General features: G+C 43.0%; 1 protein-coding gene across 1 annotated transcript in view; it reads left to right on the forward strand.

Annotated features, from left to right (window-relative positions):
• The window catches only part of LOC126203797 (scavenger receptor class B member 1), a 435744-nt gene that overhangs the window by 341340 nt on the left and 74967 nt on the right, over window positions 1-19437 (forward strand). Inside the window, exon 3 of the mRNA XM_049938166.1 lies at window positions 9463-9554. Coding sequence (XP_049794123.1) covers window positions 9463-9554 — 92 coding nt within the window. The remainder of the gene's footprint in view (window positions 1-9462; window positions 9555-19437) is intronic.

Raw genomic sequence — 19437 nt, forward strand, 5'->3', positions numbered from 1 at the left:
TTTGACCGTCAACCGGTAAAGATGTTGCCACGAAATCGACGACTGTCTCTGCTATTCATAAAAGGGAAACCGGGAGGTATCAAATACGGTGCTAACGTTCCAAAAAAAATGGCTCTGAGCACTATGGGACTTAACTTCTGAGGCCATCAGTCCCCTAGAACTTACAACTACTTAAATCTAACTAATCTAAGAACATCACACCCATCCTGCCCGAGGCAGGATTCGAACTTGCGACCCTAGCGGTAGCGCGGTTCCAGACTGCAGCGCCGAGAACCGCTCGGCCCCACCGGCCGGCGCTAACGTTGCAAGATTTGAATAAAGAAATGTCCGTTCTCGGTGTGAGGTGCAAAAACTCACTGACGGGCAGAGAGCAACAGGAGTCGAAATTGCTGGAGCTTTCAGTGACACGACTAAATAAAATATATCACTTTTTGCAAACCTTGCGAGATCACAAATGGGTTAGTTCGATCTTGAGCAGGATAAGTGTCCGCAGCTCGTGGTCGTGCGGTAGCGTTCTCGCTTCCCACGCCCGGGTTCCCGGGTTCGATTCCCGGCGGGGTCAGGGATTTTCTCTGCCTCGTAATGACTGGGTGTTGTGTGTTGTCCTTAGGTTAGTTAGGTTTAAGTAGTTCTAAGTTCTAGGGGACTGATGACCATAGCTGTTAAGTCCCATAGTGCTCAGAGTCATTTGAACCAGGATAAGTAGCGTTCACAGTAGCAAGTGCACGCCTCAGCACACTGAAGCAGGTGTCATGTCAACGCTTCATTAGATTCCACAGTGTCTTTGCTGACAGTGCTCGGCTGATATGTAAATATTGCCAAAAGCTTATTTTGACAAAAAATATTATTCTGTGAAGCTCTAAAGACGAGGACGTTTTGTTTGAATGTGTTCTTTGTTTTGTGATGCCATTCATCGCAAGTTTTAACTGCACCTTGTGTATTAGAATAGATCGGTTTGACTTCAGGGAAGATAAAATCTGCTAGAGAAAGACAGTGCTTAGTAATGATAGAAAAAATCAGGATCCTGGATATTTACGTTCTGATTGTAAGCATTAACATTGGCAGAGAAGGTAAATGTTCAAAACATTGAGACTAATGAGAGTAAAGTACGAGAGAACAAATAACCTGCCTCATTTACTGTTGCACGTGGGACTACAAACAATGGAATTTCTTCTAAGACTGATTCGTGAAACGAGGCAGAGTTCCAGAGAGCCTACTTTTTTGAGTATGTTTCCTCCACTGGACCTTAGTGTCTGTGACACATCGTCATAGCACATGTTAACACCTAGCCACAAATTCTTAAGTGGAGAATGTCAGTTTTCCCACTGGTGAATTTAATCTGTGACGCCCTGCTTGTTGTGGGTAACAGCATTTTATTTTGAGCAGGTAGAGTCCTCTTCCTCCACATCTTTATGGGCTTAATGTTTGCTGACATATGAACACCTGTGGATGTGATTGGGTATCACGAAACTGGTCGTGTTCCTGTAAATTAATGTTCGTATACAGCTAAAAGCGGTTGATTTCGCAAATTTGGAGCACTACACCTGCTGTTGCCCGTGACATAAAACCACCTTAAATGGAAATAAATACGCAAAAGTCAAAAGCCTCAATATGAAACGCCAGAATTAAAATAATTCAAAAATGGTTCAAATGGCTCTGAGCACTATGGGACTTAACTGCTGAGGTCATCAGTCCCCTAGAACTTAGAACTACTTAAACCTAACTAACCTAAGGACATCACACACATCCATGCCCGAAGCAGGATTCGAACCTGCGACCGTAGCGGTCGCGCGGTTCCAGACTGTAGCGCCTAGAACCTCTCGGCCACACCGACCGGCTTAAAATAATTGTTATAAATATTAACTACATGAATTTATCTTATTTTTTCAAGTTTAATGAGTATAAACGAGATTTATCCTTGGGCATTAATCCAACATTTGTAGTCCACTACGTGATAAAAACATGAAAAATATCGTCGTACTGTTATTTCACTGGTACAAGTAAGAAGTAATGAAGAAAAGCTACATAACAAGAACTAAAGTTGAAGGAGAACAAGGGAGACATTTTATTTCATCGACGACACTTACTTGTCGGCAGCAGTTTCAGCTCAAAGATCAGGACACCGAGCGAGGTGGCGCAGTGGTTAGCACACTGGACTCGCATTCGGGAGGACGACGGTTCAATCCCGTCTCCAGCCATCTTGATTTAGGTTTCCCGTGATTTCCCTAAATCGTTTCAGGAAAATGCCGGGATGGTTCCTTTGAAAGGGCACGGCCGATTTCCTTCCCAATCCTTCCCTAACCCGAGCTTGCGCTCCGTCTCTAATGACCTCGTTGTCGGCGGGACGTTAAACATTAACCACCACCACCATCAAAGATCAGGAGAAGAAATCACTGCTCCATTGATAATTCTTACGGTAGTATAATTCATCTACAAAAACTCTTAGACCGATTCTTCAGTGTCGCTCATCAGTCCGGAACCTTTGACGGACTTCATTAATAGAAAAGATAGGCAAGTGTCAGCGAACAGCGGCCTGATTTGTCACGGGATCTTTCTGTAAGCACGAGTTCGACGGAAATGCTCAACGAACTTCAGTGGTAGATGCTATCAGAGCATCATGAACAGATTTACTCCTGAAATTCCCAGAGCGTACTCTCGAAGAAGAGCCAGAGACAGCTTACTTCTTCACACATGTCTCGCGAAATGAACACAACCAGAAAATCAGATGGTAAAGTCGCTTCCCCTGCGCGCCATTCGCGAGTAGTGGCTTTCGGGACATCGATATTGATACAGTTGCAGTAACCTGGATATGTGAACTCTGGCGCACCGCGCCCTTGCCGCTATCAAGTTGTCATTTAAGAGCCTCTTACTCACGGCAGCAATAGTTGCCCATCAAGCAGGACACCCGCTTTTCTGTCTTTAAACTGAATTACAGGTAATCAACAGACGGATAATCCTGCATTCTTGCTACTGCGGTTTCTCGCTAATTACGTGACTTTTTCAAGCCATGCTGCCCCCGAAAACAAATTACTCGTACAACGTCGAGGCCGCTGTGTCGGAACCCACAATTCCAGCCGCCGTGGGTGAGAGGTAAATCCCCGGCCTGGAGACGTCATTTTTGTCGAAGTAGCTTGTCGTTCCAGTGCTGGATGTGATAATGACCCGTGTTAAGAGGCGCGAGGAGACTGCTCACGGTGGTCTCTCTTATTTCTGCCGACTAACCTGACCCTTTACTGTCGCTCCATCGACGTTAAACAGCCTCGCACGTGTCGGAGTTAGGGTTGGCGACTATCACTGAAACGACTACTTTCCGGTTATATCTTTCTTTTTTCACACCACCTTAACCAGAGTTAAAATCGCTCAAAATAACAGGTTTCAGTTTTTTATTACTATTATTTCCTGTAATAAACGTAAAAATCGAATAAAGATCGAAAAGTTTGGACTCGGTTTCAAGCATATAGATAGAGAATATTAAATAGGCTAATAAAACAGAATAGTCCTTCACCATTCGCTGCTTTTCTCTAAAAATAAGTGCTTGAATACTAAAAAAAATCACCATATCCTCCTATTGATTCTTATTTTTTGATACTCTGCTCAAAAATCATGTAACCGAGAATAACACCACTATTTGGGCATTACGAATAGTCAGTATTAAGGGGTAAAAACTGCGACTGAAAAATATTTTTCGTGCTAATTTGTCGGTTTTCAAGGGCTACAAGTAGATAAAGGCATATTATGCAGACATAGACAGCAGATCAGCAACTTTCTATTTTTATTGTAAACTATGTGAATTGCTAAGTTTCTAATTTATTATTGTTACCATAATTTTATTCATCTTTTATTATTTCAAAGAATGGCAGACAAATCTTGAAAATTTTGAAGCAAATGAAGCACTGTACTTCATTGCTACGTCACTTCGTTAAAATATTTCCATACTAGAGTCGGTGCCACTCTGAAATACGACGGCGATAGCGAGAAACTACCGTACAGACCAGTGAGGGCAAGTCTTGTTCACTGCACGTAATGCCTACATTATGCCACGACATATGATAACAGGGACCGAGCGGGGTGGTGTAGTGGTTAGCACACTGGACTCGCATTCGAGAGAACGACAGTTCAAACCGACGACCATCTTCGTTTAGGTTTTCCGTGATTTCCCTAAATCGCTTTAGGCAAATGCGGGGATGGTTCCTTTGAAAGGGCACGGCCGACGTCCTTCCCATAGTTCCCTAATCCGCTGGGACCGATCACCTCGCTGTTTGGTCTACTCCCCTAAACCAACGAACCAACTACGTCAACAGGGAAATTTTGACAGTAATGCTGTACCAGTGCTTATACCATGTGTTTGTTGCTCGTTTCTCTCGATAGTTTAGCACTGATCGCTTTTCACAATTACAATAATGAAATGCTTCAAACTAATGCAAAGTTTACGAATAAAAATTACTCCTTTTTTAAAAAAAAGTTATTTAAAAACCAAAAATTGTAGCACTGTTACTATAGCTGATGATATTTCGGTCTTTCTCACGGCTACTAGCAAAAATGAGTACCTGTTGTAACCAAGAACAAACACCGAATAATACCTGTTATTCAGAATTTTAGTACCGGTATCAGTTTTAAACGGTCCGGTTTTTCTATCGCTAGCCGCTGAGATAACTCGCTCGTCCTTCACCATGCACGTCTTTGACAGCGTTAACGACTCTACAACCAAATGCGAGATGTAAGGGTTGTTATGCTGCAGAGCGGCAGCCTTCGTAACAGGTTCAATGGATTCTTAGCCTCGAACTATCTGCTGCCCTGTGATGGTCAATTATTGCACCCAATTTTTTGTATTTCACAACGATACAATATCGAGCGCAGCTAGAACCGTCACATATCATTCGACTCAGACGCCGCGAGTGCAAGCGATACTCCAGAGACTACAAACTACTCATATTAATGTGCTACATCTCCGATTAAAATTTGATAGTTTCATGAAACGCAAAAGAAAATATCATTAAATCCTAATACCACACAAACTTTGTATGTGAACCAATTTTGCAGTGAGAGTTCTCATGCGGTATGTATGAATATAAGCATTGGTGTCTTACGTAAACCTGACAAGCAAACACAAAATCGCTGCCTTTCAAAAAAAATGACTCTGAATACAGCAAAATATTTTTTTAAAATTACCTTATTCTCTGTCGATCGCTGTTTCTTATTTCATGACCGGTTTCCGGCATCTTCAGATCATTCCTCGCAGTTACAGAGTAACCCGTCTTACTGGAACTATCAGTATACGTACATTTGAATTACGCTATGCAGACTGCATAGATATTCTTGCTCTAAGAGTTTACAACAGAAAATGTTATGATACGTAACCAAAGAGCTACTATTGAGCAGAGATGGAAAGATGTTACCACAGTCTAACGTAACAGTCGCGTCTCTCGGTCTCATTTTTGTTACCCCAGCGACTGCAGCATCCCAAGCTGCCGGCAAGTGACACTCCTGAATACGATATCGGATGAGTGCGCGTACTAACGTTTATATTGATTCGTAACAGTTATTTTACAATAGGGAATGTACGCAGTGCATAAAATCGACAATGACACAAAATTATACCACATTTGTGAGCACTAGGTTTCCTGAAGACCCTGGGAGATACGAAAAGGTACATTACAGGACATTTTGTTTAAAATTATGTTATAACGTAGACACTTGTGCAATAATATCGTTTTCCATTAATAACAAAAATGTGCCAATAAACACCAAAAGACCCGACCTTTTACAGAAAAACATCGTATATCTACCCAACAAAGCAGATTTTTAGTTCGCTACATTTTCAGCCAAATCAGTGAATGAATGTGGAAAGAAGGAAACTTGAACGGAATGTAATATGTGCATTATCTAACGTATCAAATAAGCCATCACAACTGTAGCTTAAGGCAAAACCGCAGGCAGACATGATAACAAATCGTCAAATGGCATAAAACTCTTTCCCGGCACAGGAGAAATCGATTCCACAATTCTTCAAGAATCTTCAACACATTCATTTTTGAAGCAAAAGCAATTACATTTACAAAAATATTAGTGTATTAGAATGTTGAGTGAAATGTAAGAATGGGCGACTCATTTGACTGCGTAAAAAAATTTTTGCCTAGGAAAGTGTCTACGATAATAACAACGGACAGTAACAGAAATATGTTTTTCATGCTTGAAACGTGTTTTCAGCGGAATAAGCTGTTAATACAGATGTATTCTAAAGTATTTCTTCATAAATGAGTTGTAGCTTATGTCACTGAATCAGTGTGATTCGGCTATTTTTACATGTGTTTCAAGATCATTCGTATCTCTAGGTAACTTACTAACACATGGAAACCAAAAATATAAAAACTGTTCTGTTAATTAAGTAGAAAAAAAATAAAAACAAACATTATCCTTACGACGCATGTGACACTCTTTCTCAGCGCTTGGAGCGCTAGTGTAGCTCCAGCCATAAAACAGCAGTGACACCAGCACCAATGTGCGTCATGCCTGTGTTTATTAGACTGTGATATTAGCTGTGATATTATTACAGTTAAGCTCATATTGTCGCGACACATCCGCTCACTTTTGTTATACACTGCGACTGTAATGCGCCAAGCGGACAGTAAGCTGCATTGTTGAACATGATGATGACCTGTAACATGGCTTTTCCAAAATGGAGTTAACGTAGCGCAATAAGTTGTAGCAATAACAGAAAAGACACACAATTTTTGTCATCGTATAGGTTTCCTAAGCGTCACAGGAGGTACGAAACAGCACATTACAGGTCCAGTAAGTTAAGATTTTCTTGTAACCTACAGATATTTACTGAAGAATGATGTATCTCTTTAAGAGCAAGAAATAAACAGTAAACAGTCGAAGACACGGCGAACAGCAGGAAGGTGTCGTACATCTATAGAACGTGAAGTCATGTTCAATACAGTTGAAAGTAAATCAATTTATGATTGCATTAAGTAGGAAACAAGTATTGAATTCAGTTTCTGTATTATTTAACGTAACAAATAAGTTGCTATAACCGTAGCTGAAAAGAAAACTACCATGATGATAAAACGACAAAAACAATAAAACTATTTGCCGACTCTATAAAGAAACCATTTCCGTGATTGCTGCTGCATCAGAGCCATAACGTAAAAATTATTCAACACAGTCGTTTGTTGAAGAACAACTTACCACTGTATATTAATTCAGAAACACGAGTGAAGGGCAGCGGTGATCAAATCTTTAGATTTCTGGAAAAATTATTGCATGTCAAGTAAAACTGCAATCTTAATAAATCCGCAGCAGAACTGTAAGATTCTTAGGAGTGAAATACTGAGTTTATATTATTTTGCTTTCAGTGGGCCGAGCTGCAGTTATATACAGTTTTTAGAGTATTTCTACAGGAGGACATTGTAGCTTGTTATTTTGTCCATGAGTGTGCGCTCTGTTTACATTTATTTTACGATTATTCAGGTCTCCTGATATTTTCCGAAGGCTTGGGGCGCAGAAATATAACGATTATTTCGTAAATTAAGTAGAAAAAGTAATTAAGACAAACATTAAAGGTATGGCACATACGACGTTAAGTCATGAACGGCTTTCTGGTCACTAGGCGTGCCATTATGTCTCCACTTTGAGAGCAGAGATAACAGCAACTGTATATTTCAGGGTCCCTCTTCGAAGGACTCTCATTCTACACGCAGTTTAAATTGTGTCCTTGACAGTGAGACCAGCCTTGTTAACGAGGCACTTGGGTCAAGACGAAGCGAGAAGAAGGCGTAATTGCGTCCATGGGAGGCCTCGCCTACACAAAGGACCGGTTTACAGGATGTCCGAGTCCTTGAGGCCGAATCGCTTCGGCCTAACGTACGCTAGAAATCTCTATCAAGGATGTAATTACGACTAGAAACTCGTGTATTCGTTTTTTCGTATCCTTAACTGGAAGATAAAAACCACATTTGCTTCTGACAGCCTCGAATAAAGTCGAAACCAAGTAAAGAATATCATGCATAACTAACCTTTCGTTTCAACCAGCGGGTGAAAAATTCGCTAACTTGATACCTTGCGAAATGCTTCGAAATAACCATTTGTTATCAATATCAACTAATAATACTGCCAAATAGTTTGGTCTGTTCTCAAACATTAGTCTTCTATTTCAGTTTTTCCCAACAAAATACGGCATATTTTAGGAGGCGACTTTAAAGATCACTCGTGCATTGTTTCGATAGAAATGAATGGCCGTTTACGTATTGCGAGGAAGATCAGTAACCGAAGCTTGTGGACGCCCTTCGTATTTCCATGACAGACAGATGAAATGAGGACTTTTGGTTAAATAATTCAATTTATTGACGTATTTCTGTAACATTCTGCTTAGACAAGATGTAAACTGGTCATTTATTAAAATAACACATCTGTAAACGAATGGTGTTGGTCCGTGTATCGAATTTAAATAAACATGTGTTACTCTTCCACAAATGACCCATAGCAATAAGTAGTAGTTACTGTGAATTTGATTGTAAGTCCAGTAAGTCATAATTCTGCATCCAATAGTAAAGTTTCACAAAAACTTCCAACGTCTCGACAGAATGCATTTCCATTTTGTCGTAACTGTTTTGAGGCGACAATGAGAATGTTTTTCTGGCGATGAAGAACTTCATTATTTTTAACAATGTTGCAGACTGGTTTTTACTGTTGTTTGAGATGACATGAGTGCATTCTGTCTAAACATTGTTCAGACTTCTTTGGGATTAAAGTGGACTGATAAAGTATCTTTCTACAGCTGCGAGTGTGGATGCAGTGTTCATAGGCCAGTAAACTCTCACTCTGGATCTTTTATAAAGTCTCGAACACCCACGTATGAAGAGGCTCCAAACGACTGATTACTTCACAAATGATTTAGCGTGTTAAATATTTGAATCCAAGCGAGATAAATTTCTGACTTCTGCATGAAGTCCATTGGAAGTCGCTAAGTGCTCTCGTATTCAAATTCTGGATGAATACAGTCTGGGTTAGTTGCGTGTCGTGACCTACGTTGCCTCAACGTGTTTCTAACTTTAATACTTCCCTCATTGTGTTAAACTTTTACATAAGATTATACCTATTAATGAACAGATACTAACAGCACTTTAAATTTTTAAGTTTCGTCAATAACTATACGAAGTGAAAAAAATCCAAATTTTGTCGTCCCTAGAAACCGTTAGATTGACAACCAGGAGATGGAACCGAGCACCACGAGCCACAAACCGACTCAGTAGTTCAGTGATACAGTTGATAATTCACGTGGTGTCCGCGTCGCGCCAGGACCGTAGGTGAGAGCTGCAACACACCACAATTAAACTTAATTCTTGTACAGATCTGCAGCGCGAATAAATTTTTGACACACGGTAAACTAATAATTTTTCGTATCTCTTCCTGTGTACCTTTTGCTTTACACGGTAGACTTACGTTCATTTGTTGTTGCAGGTCGGCTTGCCGTGATCGTGGTGGGCGTCTTCACCTTGGTGCTGGGTATCATCCTGTCCACCATCCCCTGGGCGGACTACATCATCCTGAAGGTGAGGACGCAGCCGCTGTTTACTACAGGCGGAACAAAGCTCGCATTTGCCCGGTCCTAACAGTTAATCACTCCGCTTGCTGCACGATTTTTTTCCCATTACGTGTTTCATATCCACTGCAGATTGGTAGCAGTTTATTTTGCTACTTCATAAGGCAATGTTTTCAGTAATATTAAACATGAATAGTCTACGTGGTGCTGCCATCATCTCAAAACACTGTTTTTACTTTTGTATGTGATTGTAAAATTATACGCTGGGATGCAAAACTTAATTTTCGTACGATTTGTCACTGCCAAGTAACATAGCTCTATGAAACTTGCAGCATATCTAGAAAGAACTGCTACGGTGTAGTAAAGGAGACAACTGAAAGAAATAGGTAACGATAAGAACAGAAATGACACTTCAGTTCAAAGACAATAATTGCTCTAAAGCCACCGCAGTTAATGATGATCACCTGTGCATTACAGTGGGCGGTACATGGTTCTTAATACGGTGTTTAATCAACACGTATGTCCGCCCCCCGATAGCTGAATGGTACCGGGCGAGGTGGTGCAGTGGTTAGCACACTGGACTCGCATTCGGGAGGACGACGGTCCAATCCCGCGTCCGGCCATCCTGATTTACGTTTTCCGCGATTTCCCTAAATCGCTCCAGGCAAATACCGGGATGGTTCCTTTGAAAGGGCACGGCCGACTTCCTTCCCCGTCTTTCCCTAATCCGATGAGACCGATGACCTCGCTGTCCGGTCTCTTCCCTCAAACAACCCAACCCTCAGACACACGTCACAAATTCCGCCGGCACGGTAGCTCAGCGTGTTCCGTCAGAGCGCTGGTTGGCCTCTGTAATAAAAAAATTATAAAAAAAGTGAAAAGAAGAACAACGAACCTGAACGAATGTCGTGTGACGTCCGCAACGACCGAACACAACAATCAACAACGAACACAACGCAAAAAAAAAAGAATGGTCAGCGTGACGGCTTGTCAATCCTCTGGGCCCGGGTTCTATTCCCGGCTGGGTCGGGGAATTTTGTCCGCCCAGGGACTGGATGTTGTGCTGTCCTCATCATCATCCTATCATCCTCATCGACTACAGGTCGCCGAAGTGGCGTCAGACTGAAAGACCGGCACCCGGCGAACGGCCTGCCCGACGGGGGGCCCTAGCCATACGATTAAATAAATGAACATGGATGATAGTGTATGGTTTGCAACGTTCTCCAATGCTGGCCACAAAGCTGGTAACGAGTTATTGTGATAGGATGTTCAGTTCCTCCATCAACGCGATACTGCTGCTGGATGGTCGTTGGGCATGTGGTCGTGCTGCATTACTTATCCAACATGTACTCAATTGTATTTAAGTCCGAGGAGGTGAGGGAACGAGTAGGCCAGTCCATAGGCCAAACACCCTCTCGTGCCAAGAGCTGCTCCACCTGCGATGTTCGATGCGGTCGTGCACTGTCTACAAAAATGAAGTCAGGGTGAAGCTCACCACAGAAAAGATACACACAGGGAAATAGCAAAACGCCACAATGACGTTGACCGGAGAGTGTACAGGTTGAAAGATTTGGAGGCGAGTACGTCCACGCAACGTCATGCCACCCAACAGTATAACATCTTGACCATCACAGCGATCATGTTCGACAATATTTGTCGTTGCATTACGTGTACTCAGCTCCCTCCACATGTGCGTACGTCAAGAATCACTGATCATACCGAATTTGCTCTCATCCTAGAAGAGTACGCAACCCAGCGCTCGTTGCTCTTGGCACCATCGCAAATTGCGCCGTCTATGTGCGGATGTCAAGGGAACACAACGTACTGGTCGCGGGCAAAGAGACCACCACTAGGCAGTGGCCGCGTCACTGTACAGCGCGAGATTGCGTGCCTTGTAGCCCTGTTAAATGTGTTTCCAAGTCATGGACTGTGCGGCTGGTCCCGGCGCAGGTTAGAGTCCTCCCTCGGGCATGGGTGTGTGTGTTTGTCCTTAGGATAATTTAGGTTAAGTAGTGTGTAAGCTTAAGGACTGACGACCTTAGCAGTTAAGTCCCATAAGATTTCACACACTTTTTTTTCCAATTTCAGTCATTGCTTGACACCGGTCTCTTTTCGTCTGTTGCACAATGTAGCGGTCATCTACTGCTGCAGTTAACCGTGGTCGACCACCTCCTATGCTTCGGGCACAGTGCATGTGGTTCAGAACGCTGCCATGCACGTGAAACAGTGCTGTGAGCTGTACCAATATCGTAGTCTACACTCGTCACCATTCATCGATCCTACAGTTTCCCGCCCATTATTCCCCGCGTGAAAACATCCAACGTTATCGCCGGGCCATTTTGTAACGAAGACTACCACAGTGCACCGTAACTGCTAGCTGATTGACACAAACAGCAAATGGTGCAAATGGCTGTGAGCACTATCGGACTTAACATCTGAGATCATCAATCCCCCAGACTTAGAACTACGTAAACCTAACTAACCTAAGGACATCACACACATCCATGCCCGAGGCAGGATTCGAACCTGCGACCGTAGCAGCAGCGCGGTTCCGGACTGAAGCGCCTAGAAACGCTTGTCCACAGCGGCCGGCACTATCGTCACCTCAGCGTATTACGGCAATAACTTTGTCCAGTGTGTATGTTTGATTAATGGCCGGTCATCGACATCTAGTCAAGAAATACAAAATTACCATAGCGTGGTCGGTGACGGTTTTCCAGCTAGATGTGATTCAATAACTGCTAAAGGCCGTGTAGTATAACTCATAAATGTTTTGGAAGACGTCATATGTACCTTGACGTTTTGGGTTGTAAGGTTCCATTAGCCATGTTGGTCAACTTCCTGCTACCACTTTGCTTACGCTGAGAACACTGTCGGATTACGGATCCATCATATTTCCTCTTCTTTATAATACAGTATCTGATGGGCTAATGCCACTAGTCAAAGCGCTGGAGAATGAGTGGGGATTCGTTCCCCACAATTTAGTCGTGCACTGTGGGAAGAGAAACCATCTTCTTCACACACACACACACACACACACACACACACACACAATCACTTCCATGGTCGGATCTCAGAGTGTTTGCTTTTGTTGCCGTCGAATTCCTTCACTAAAAATATTTGGATTGCGTCCTCCCACTTCCAGTGATAATGCCAGAATTAGAAGGTACACTCCCCACGACTAGAACAACAACAGGTTTTTTCAGGTTGTTTGAGATGGTTTGGTGTGTGTAGCTGTCGCGCTACACTTCGGCCTCATAAAGGAAGCGTCTGAGGTACTCGTAAGAGTTCTATTTTTCTTACTTCAAATGGTGGGTAGATTGCGATGTGTTGGCAAAAATAAAGCCATATGACTTTGTCCATTACTGACTCTATACCTCGCTAAATGGCAGACTTGTTAATATTTGCTGTTTGCGGAAAAATGTTGGAAATATTACCACCACCCACTTGGGACAGATAAACCAGAGGCTGATACCAGCCGTCGTCTTTGATGAATGATGTCATCAAAACTACTACAGCCGGCCGAAGTGGCCGTGCGGTTAAAGGCGCTGCAGTCTGGAACCGCAAGACCGCTACGGTCACAGGTTCGAATCCTGCCTCGGGCATGGATGTTTGTGATGTCCATAGGTTAGTTCGGTTGAACTAGTTCTAAGTTCTAGGGGACTAATGACCTCAGCAGTTGAGTCCCATAGTGCTCAGAGCCATTTGAACCAAAACTACTAAAACTCAACACAAACATGATTGCAAAATAGCGACTGCGACAAAACTCTTCCCATGGCACGAAAATGTAAATATCAAAAAAATCATACAAATCGTTAATGATAAATATTGAATCTAATCGGGCAAAAGCGGGAACTTCGATGTCTTGTGCAGTGACACACTTAAGTCTAAAATAATATCACGAAGGTAACAAAATATACAAAACAAACAGAAAATCACGATACAATAGTAGAATCAGACACAAAAAATACAACATTACAGAGAAAACGATGTAAGTGGTACGGCAAAATCTTAACTTGATCTATATACACTGAAGAGCATGCGAATTCAAATACAGAGATATGTAAACAGGCAGAATACGGCACTGCGGTCGACAACGGCGATGTAAGACAAGTGTCTGGCCCAGTTGTCAGATCGGTTACTGCTTCTACAATGGCAGTTTATCAAGATTTAAGTGAGTTTGAACGTGGTATTACAGTCGGGGCACGAGCGATGGGGCATAGCATCTCCGAGGTAGCGATGAAGTGCGGATTTTCCCGTGCGACCACTTCGCGAGTGTACCGTGCATATCGGGAATCCGATAAAACATCAAATCTCCGACATCGCTGGGAACGGAAAAATATCCTGCAGGATCGGAACCAACGACTACTTAAGAGAATCGTTCAGGGTGACATAAGCGCAACCCTTCTGCAAAATGCTGCACATTTCAATACTGGGCCATCAGCAAGTATCAGCGGGCGAACCATTCAACGGAACAGCATCGATATGGGCTTTCAGAGCCGAAGGTCCACTCGTGTACCCTTGATGACTGCACGAAGCAAATCCTTGCGCCTCACCTGAGCCCGTCAACACTAACATTGGATTCTTGATCACTGGAAACAAGTTGTCTGGTCGGTCGAGTGTCGTTTCAAATTGTATCGAGCGAATGAACGTGTACGGGAATGGAGACAACGTCACGAATCCATGGACCCTGCATGTCAGCAGGGGACTGTTGAAACTGATGGAGGCTCTGTAATGGTATGGTGTGCGTGCAGTTGGAGTGATGTGGGACCCCTGATACGTCTAGATGCGACGCTGACTGGCGACACCTACGTAAGCATCCTGTCTGATCACCTGGATCCATTTATGTCCATTGTGCATTCCGACGAACTTCGGCAATTGCAGCGGGACAATTGACACCCCACACGTCCAGAATTGATACAGAGTGGCTCCAGGAACACTCTTCTCAGTTTAAACGCTTCCGCTGGCTACCAAACTCCCCAGACATGAACTTTACTGAGCATATCTGGGATGCCTTCCAACGTGCAGTTCAGAAGAAATCTCCAGCACTACTTCAGACATTAGTTGAGTCCACGCCACGTCATATCATGTTGTAGCACTTTTACTTGTTCTCCGAGGCCCTACACGGTATTAGGCAGGTGTATCAGTTTCTTTGGCTCTCCTGTGTAGCTCAAATGAAAAAGCAGATACCAATACAGATGGTCAAATATCGCGACAATTAAAGGATTATGGCATCTAAAATATCACTCAACCTATATAGCTCAATCGAAAATCCTGATGCCAAATACAGCCTACCTAAACTGGTAGCAATAGATATTTTTACGAAATTCTAATCACCAACTTTCTCCTCTGAAGGCTAAAAAATTCTGTTGACGCCCACCTACAAAGGGAGAAACGATCGTAATTATACAAATCAAATTTGGCACGGCTAGATTTAGCGTTCGTTTTTCCCAGGCTCTGCTTGAGACTGGAACGCTTGAAGGTGGTCGGGCGAAACATCTGCCAGGCACTTAAATGTGAACTGCAGAGTAGTGTTTTAGATTGAGGTAGTATGTATATGTCCTACACAGATAATGGAATTGTGCTAAACATTTCTCAGGACGTTCGACATATCAGTAACTATGTAGGACCACGTCAGTATCCGAAAACTGAAAGTTTAAAGCAAATGAGCTGCTAGTTGCGTGCGTAGAGTCGCACCCATAACAGACAGCTGGATCCACATGTATTATTCTGTGCCAGAGTTGCAGTCAATAAATGCGCTAGCTCTTTCAATGGTTCGCCTCCGGTGAGTCATAATTATGCACGGCGATGCCTGCTCTAGCAGAGTACTGAGACGACGTTCGCAACACTGTGGACTCTACTTATTGACACTTTCGACCTAACAAAACCCAACACTGCGAAATACTACGCTATTAAAGAGACAATCGCCGTCTGGGCAAATCGGGGCCAGGATAGCGGCAGCACGAATGGCTTTGCGCCACTTACCGAGAAACAGGTGCGGCGGTCACACAATCACGTCGCTATTCCCCCCCCCCCCCTTTCCTCATCACTCTCTCTCTCTCTCTCTCTCTCTCTCTCTCTCCACACACCCCTCCACCCTCTTGTTCCTCCTCCTCCTCCTCGGCCCCCTCCGCCCTTCAGGTCGCAGACAATTGCAGAGGTACCTGCCGCGTGTTCCGGTAGCTGAACAAGCTGTAAAAAAAATCTAATACATTACGAATAGTGCCATTGTGAAGTAGTGCACCTCAAAACTATCGAAAACAGTGGAATACTATAAGAGACACTGATACACAAATGATCAACTTCCAAAGCACAGCGATATTAAACTGAGAGATGTATTTTCATTTGTGTCCAAGCAAGTAGTAGGCTTCATTTCATTGGCAGAATACTGGGCAACTGCAACTTGACAACGAAATAGGTTGGATATAAAAATCTACGAGCATTAGACCACGATACATTTAGCGTTTATGTACGACAACTTCTGTGTGCAAGCTACGAGGAGGCGGCGAAAATGAAGAGCAGCTCATGACTTTCATAATAAATAATTATTTAAATAAAGATTTGTACTAAATGTTTTCAAACTATACTAAATAGTATGTCACATACAGACTCCTAAACCAATACAGATAATTATTAAAATTTTTGACTCTAAATATTTAATAGCTATGGAAGCAATTAACATTTAAAACGAAAGATGTGGGTGCACGCCAGCATATAATATGAGGAGGAGAACTATTCATGCAATAATTGTGTAATGCTTGCACCTGACGTTTTTCATTTTAAATCTCATAAGTATTTTCATAGCTATTAAAAATTCACAATCACAAATTTTCATATTTTCTAGTTTTATGCAAGACATGTTACATTAAAAATTTATCTTTTAAATTATTTCCTGATATATATATATATATATATATATATATATATATATATATATATGTGTGTGTGTGTGTGTGTGTGTGTGTGTGTGTGTGTGTGTGTGTGTGTGTTCAAATGGCTCTGAGCACTATTGCAATCTTAGATGTTTAGTCTGTAGTCAGTTGTCAAGAACGTTACATGTGTTTGCTTACGGATGGTGATTACTAAACTGATGGATCAGTTGCTGCTGGTGAGTGTGCTTCGAGTAAAACAAGAATTTACGAGTAGTGTAAGCGTTCCCGAGATGACTTTGAAGGAGCTGAAAATGGCGAACGTTCAGGACGCCCCAGCACATCCACAACCAATGAAAACGCGGAAGAAGTAAAAGAAATGATTACGAACGATCGCCGAATCACAATCAGAGAAGTTTATGGTGATAGCGTATCGATTGGCTCATGCCATGAAATCTTTTCGGATGTTGTAGTATAAACGCGTGATAGCAAAACTTGCGCCATGGGTGTTGAATTTCGAGAAAAAACAGCGACCAATGTAAGTTACTCAGGAGTTGCTAAATGAAGTCTACAACGAGGCAAAACTACAGAAACGTGTCATAACAGGTGACGAAACATGGCTGTACGCGTATGGCGACGAAACTACGGCTCAGTGGTCTCACTGGAGGCAGGCTGGATAGACAAGACCGAAAAAGGTTCGGCAAGTGCTGTCGGGTGTGAAGGTTCTGCTCACTGTTTTCTTCAATTTTAATGGCGCAGTTCATAAAGAGTGCTTGCAGAAATCCAAATGGTCAATAAGGAGTACTACCAAAAAGATCATCATAATTTGCGCAAAGTTATGCGTAAAAGACGGCCGGATCTGTTACGAAACAATTTGAGGTCTTTGCATCACGATAGTGTTCCTGCTCACACCTCATTGCTTGTTCGTGAATTCTTGACGCACAACAACACTAATTATGCCTCAGCCATCACATTCACCAGATATGGCCCCGTGTAACTTTTCTCTGTTTCTAAAAATAAAGAGAATCTTACAGAATCGTTTCATAAGCCTAGATGAGATTGAAAGCGCAGAGCTGAAAGAGCTAAGTGATATCCCAAAGATAGTGTTTCAGAAGTATTTAGTGGATTAGAAGAAACGCCGGCAAAAGTGCATAGTATCTATTGGTCACTGCAGTAAAGGAGATAACATGAATGTAGACGAATAAATAAATTATTTTCCAAAAAAGAAAGTTCTTCGAACACGCCTCGTACACACCATTTCACTGCCGTGACTTACTTCAGCATTGGAGGCTCACATGATCTCCTGGAACCAGTTCTACACAGACTACATAGCTGCCAAGTGAACAGTGTGCTTTTTTTAAAGGGGTGGCTATATTTTAATAGAATTACCTTCATTCCGTATGGTTTTTTGTTTAAAACTACACTACTGGCCATTAAAATTGCTACACCACGAAGATGACGTTCTACAGACGCGAAATTTAACCGACAGGAAGAAGATGCTGTGATATGCAAATGATTAGCTTTTCAGAGTATTCACACAAGGTTGGCGCCGGTGGTGACACCTACAACGTGCTGACATGAGGAAAGTTTCCAACTGATTTCTCATACACAAACTGCAGTTCACCGGCGTTGCCTGGTGAAACATTGTTGTGATGCCTCGTGTAAGGAGGAGAAATGCGTACCATCACGTTTCCGACTTTGATAAAGGTCGAATTGTAGCCTATCGAGATTGCGGTATATCGTATCGCGACACTACTCCTCGCGTTGGTCGAGATCCAATGACTGTTAGCAGAATATGGAATCGGTGGGTTCAGGAGGGCAACACGGAACGCCGTGCTGGATCCCAACGGCCTCGTATCACTATCAGTCGAGATGACAGGCATCTTATCCGCATGACTGTAACGGATCGTGTAGCCACGTCTCGATTCCTGAGTCAATAGATGAGGACGTTTGCAAGACGACAACCATCTGCACGAACAGTTCCATGACGTTTGCAGCAGCATGGACTATTAGCTCGGAGGCCATGCCAGCGGTTACCCTTGACGCTGCATCACAGACAGGAGCACCTGCGTTGGTGTACTCAAGGACGAACTTGGGTGCACGAAAGCCATGATGGTCGCATCCGTGTTTGACGACATCGCGGTGAACGCACATTGCAAGCGTGTATTCGCCATCGGCATACTGGCGTATCACGCGGCGTGATGGAATGTGGTGCCATCGATTACACGTCTCGGTCACCTCTTGTTCGTATTGACGGCACTTTTAACAGTGGACGTTACATTTCAGATGTGTGGCTCTACCCTTCATTCGATCCCTGCGAAACCCTACATTTCAGCAGGATAACGCACGACCGCATGTTGCAGGTCCTGTACGGGCCTTTCTGGATATATAAAATGTTCGACTGCTGCCCTGGCCAGCACATTCTCCAGATCTCTCACCAACTGAAAACGTCTGGTCAATGGTGGCCGAGCAACTGGTTCGTCACAATACGCCAGCATGGGCAGCTGTACCTGTACACGCCATCCAAGCTCTGTTTGAGTCAATGCCCAGACGTACCAAGGCCGTTACTATGGCCTGAAGTGGTTCTGGGTACTGATTTCTCAGGATCTATGCACCCAAATTGCGTGAAAATGTAATCAAATGGTTCAAATGGCTCTGAGCACTACGGGACTTAACTTCTGAGGTCATCAGTCCCCTAGAACTTAGAACTACTTAAACCAAAGTAACCTAAGGACATCATACACATCCAAACCCGAGGCAGGATTCGAACCTGCGACCGTAGCGGTCACGCAGTTCCAGGCTTTAGTGCCTAGAACCTCTCGGCCACCCCGGCTGGCAAATGTAATCACATGTCAGTTCTAGTACAATATACTTGTTCAATGAATACCCATTTATCATCTGTATTTCTTCTTGGTGTAGCAATTGTAATGGCCAGTAGTGTACATTCAGAATAACTGCTTGGAGAGTTTCCAATACAACGGTTGTTGTCTTTTCGAACGGAAACCAACCTAAAAAGTAAGACAA

This window comes from Schistocerca nitens, chromosome 9 (genome assembly GCF_023898315.1).
Source record: "Schistocerca nitens isolate TAMUIC-IGC-003100 chromosome 9, iqSchNite1.1, whole genome shotgun sequence".
Lineage (NCBI taxonomy): Eukaryota > Metazoa > Arthropoda > Insecta > Orthoptera > Acrididae > Schistocerca > Schistocerca nitens.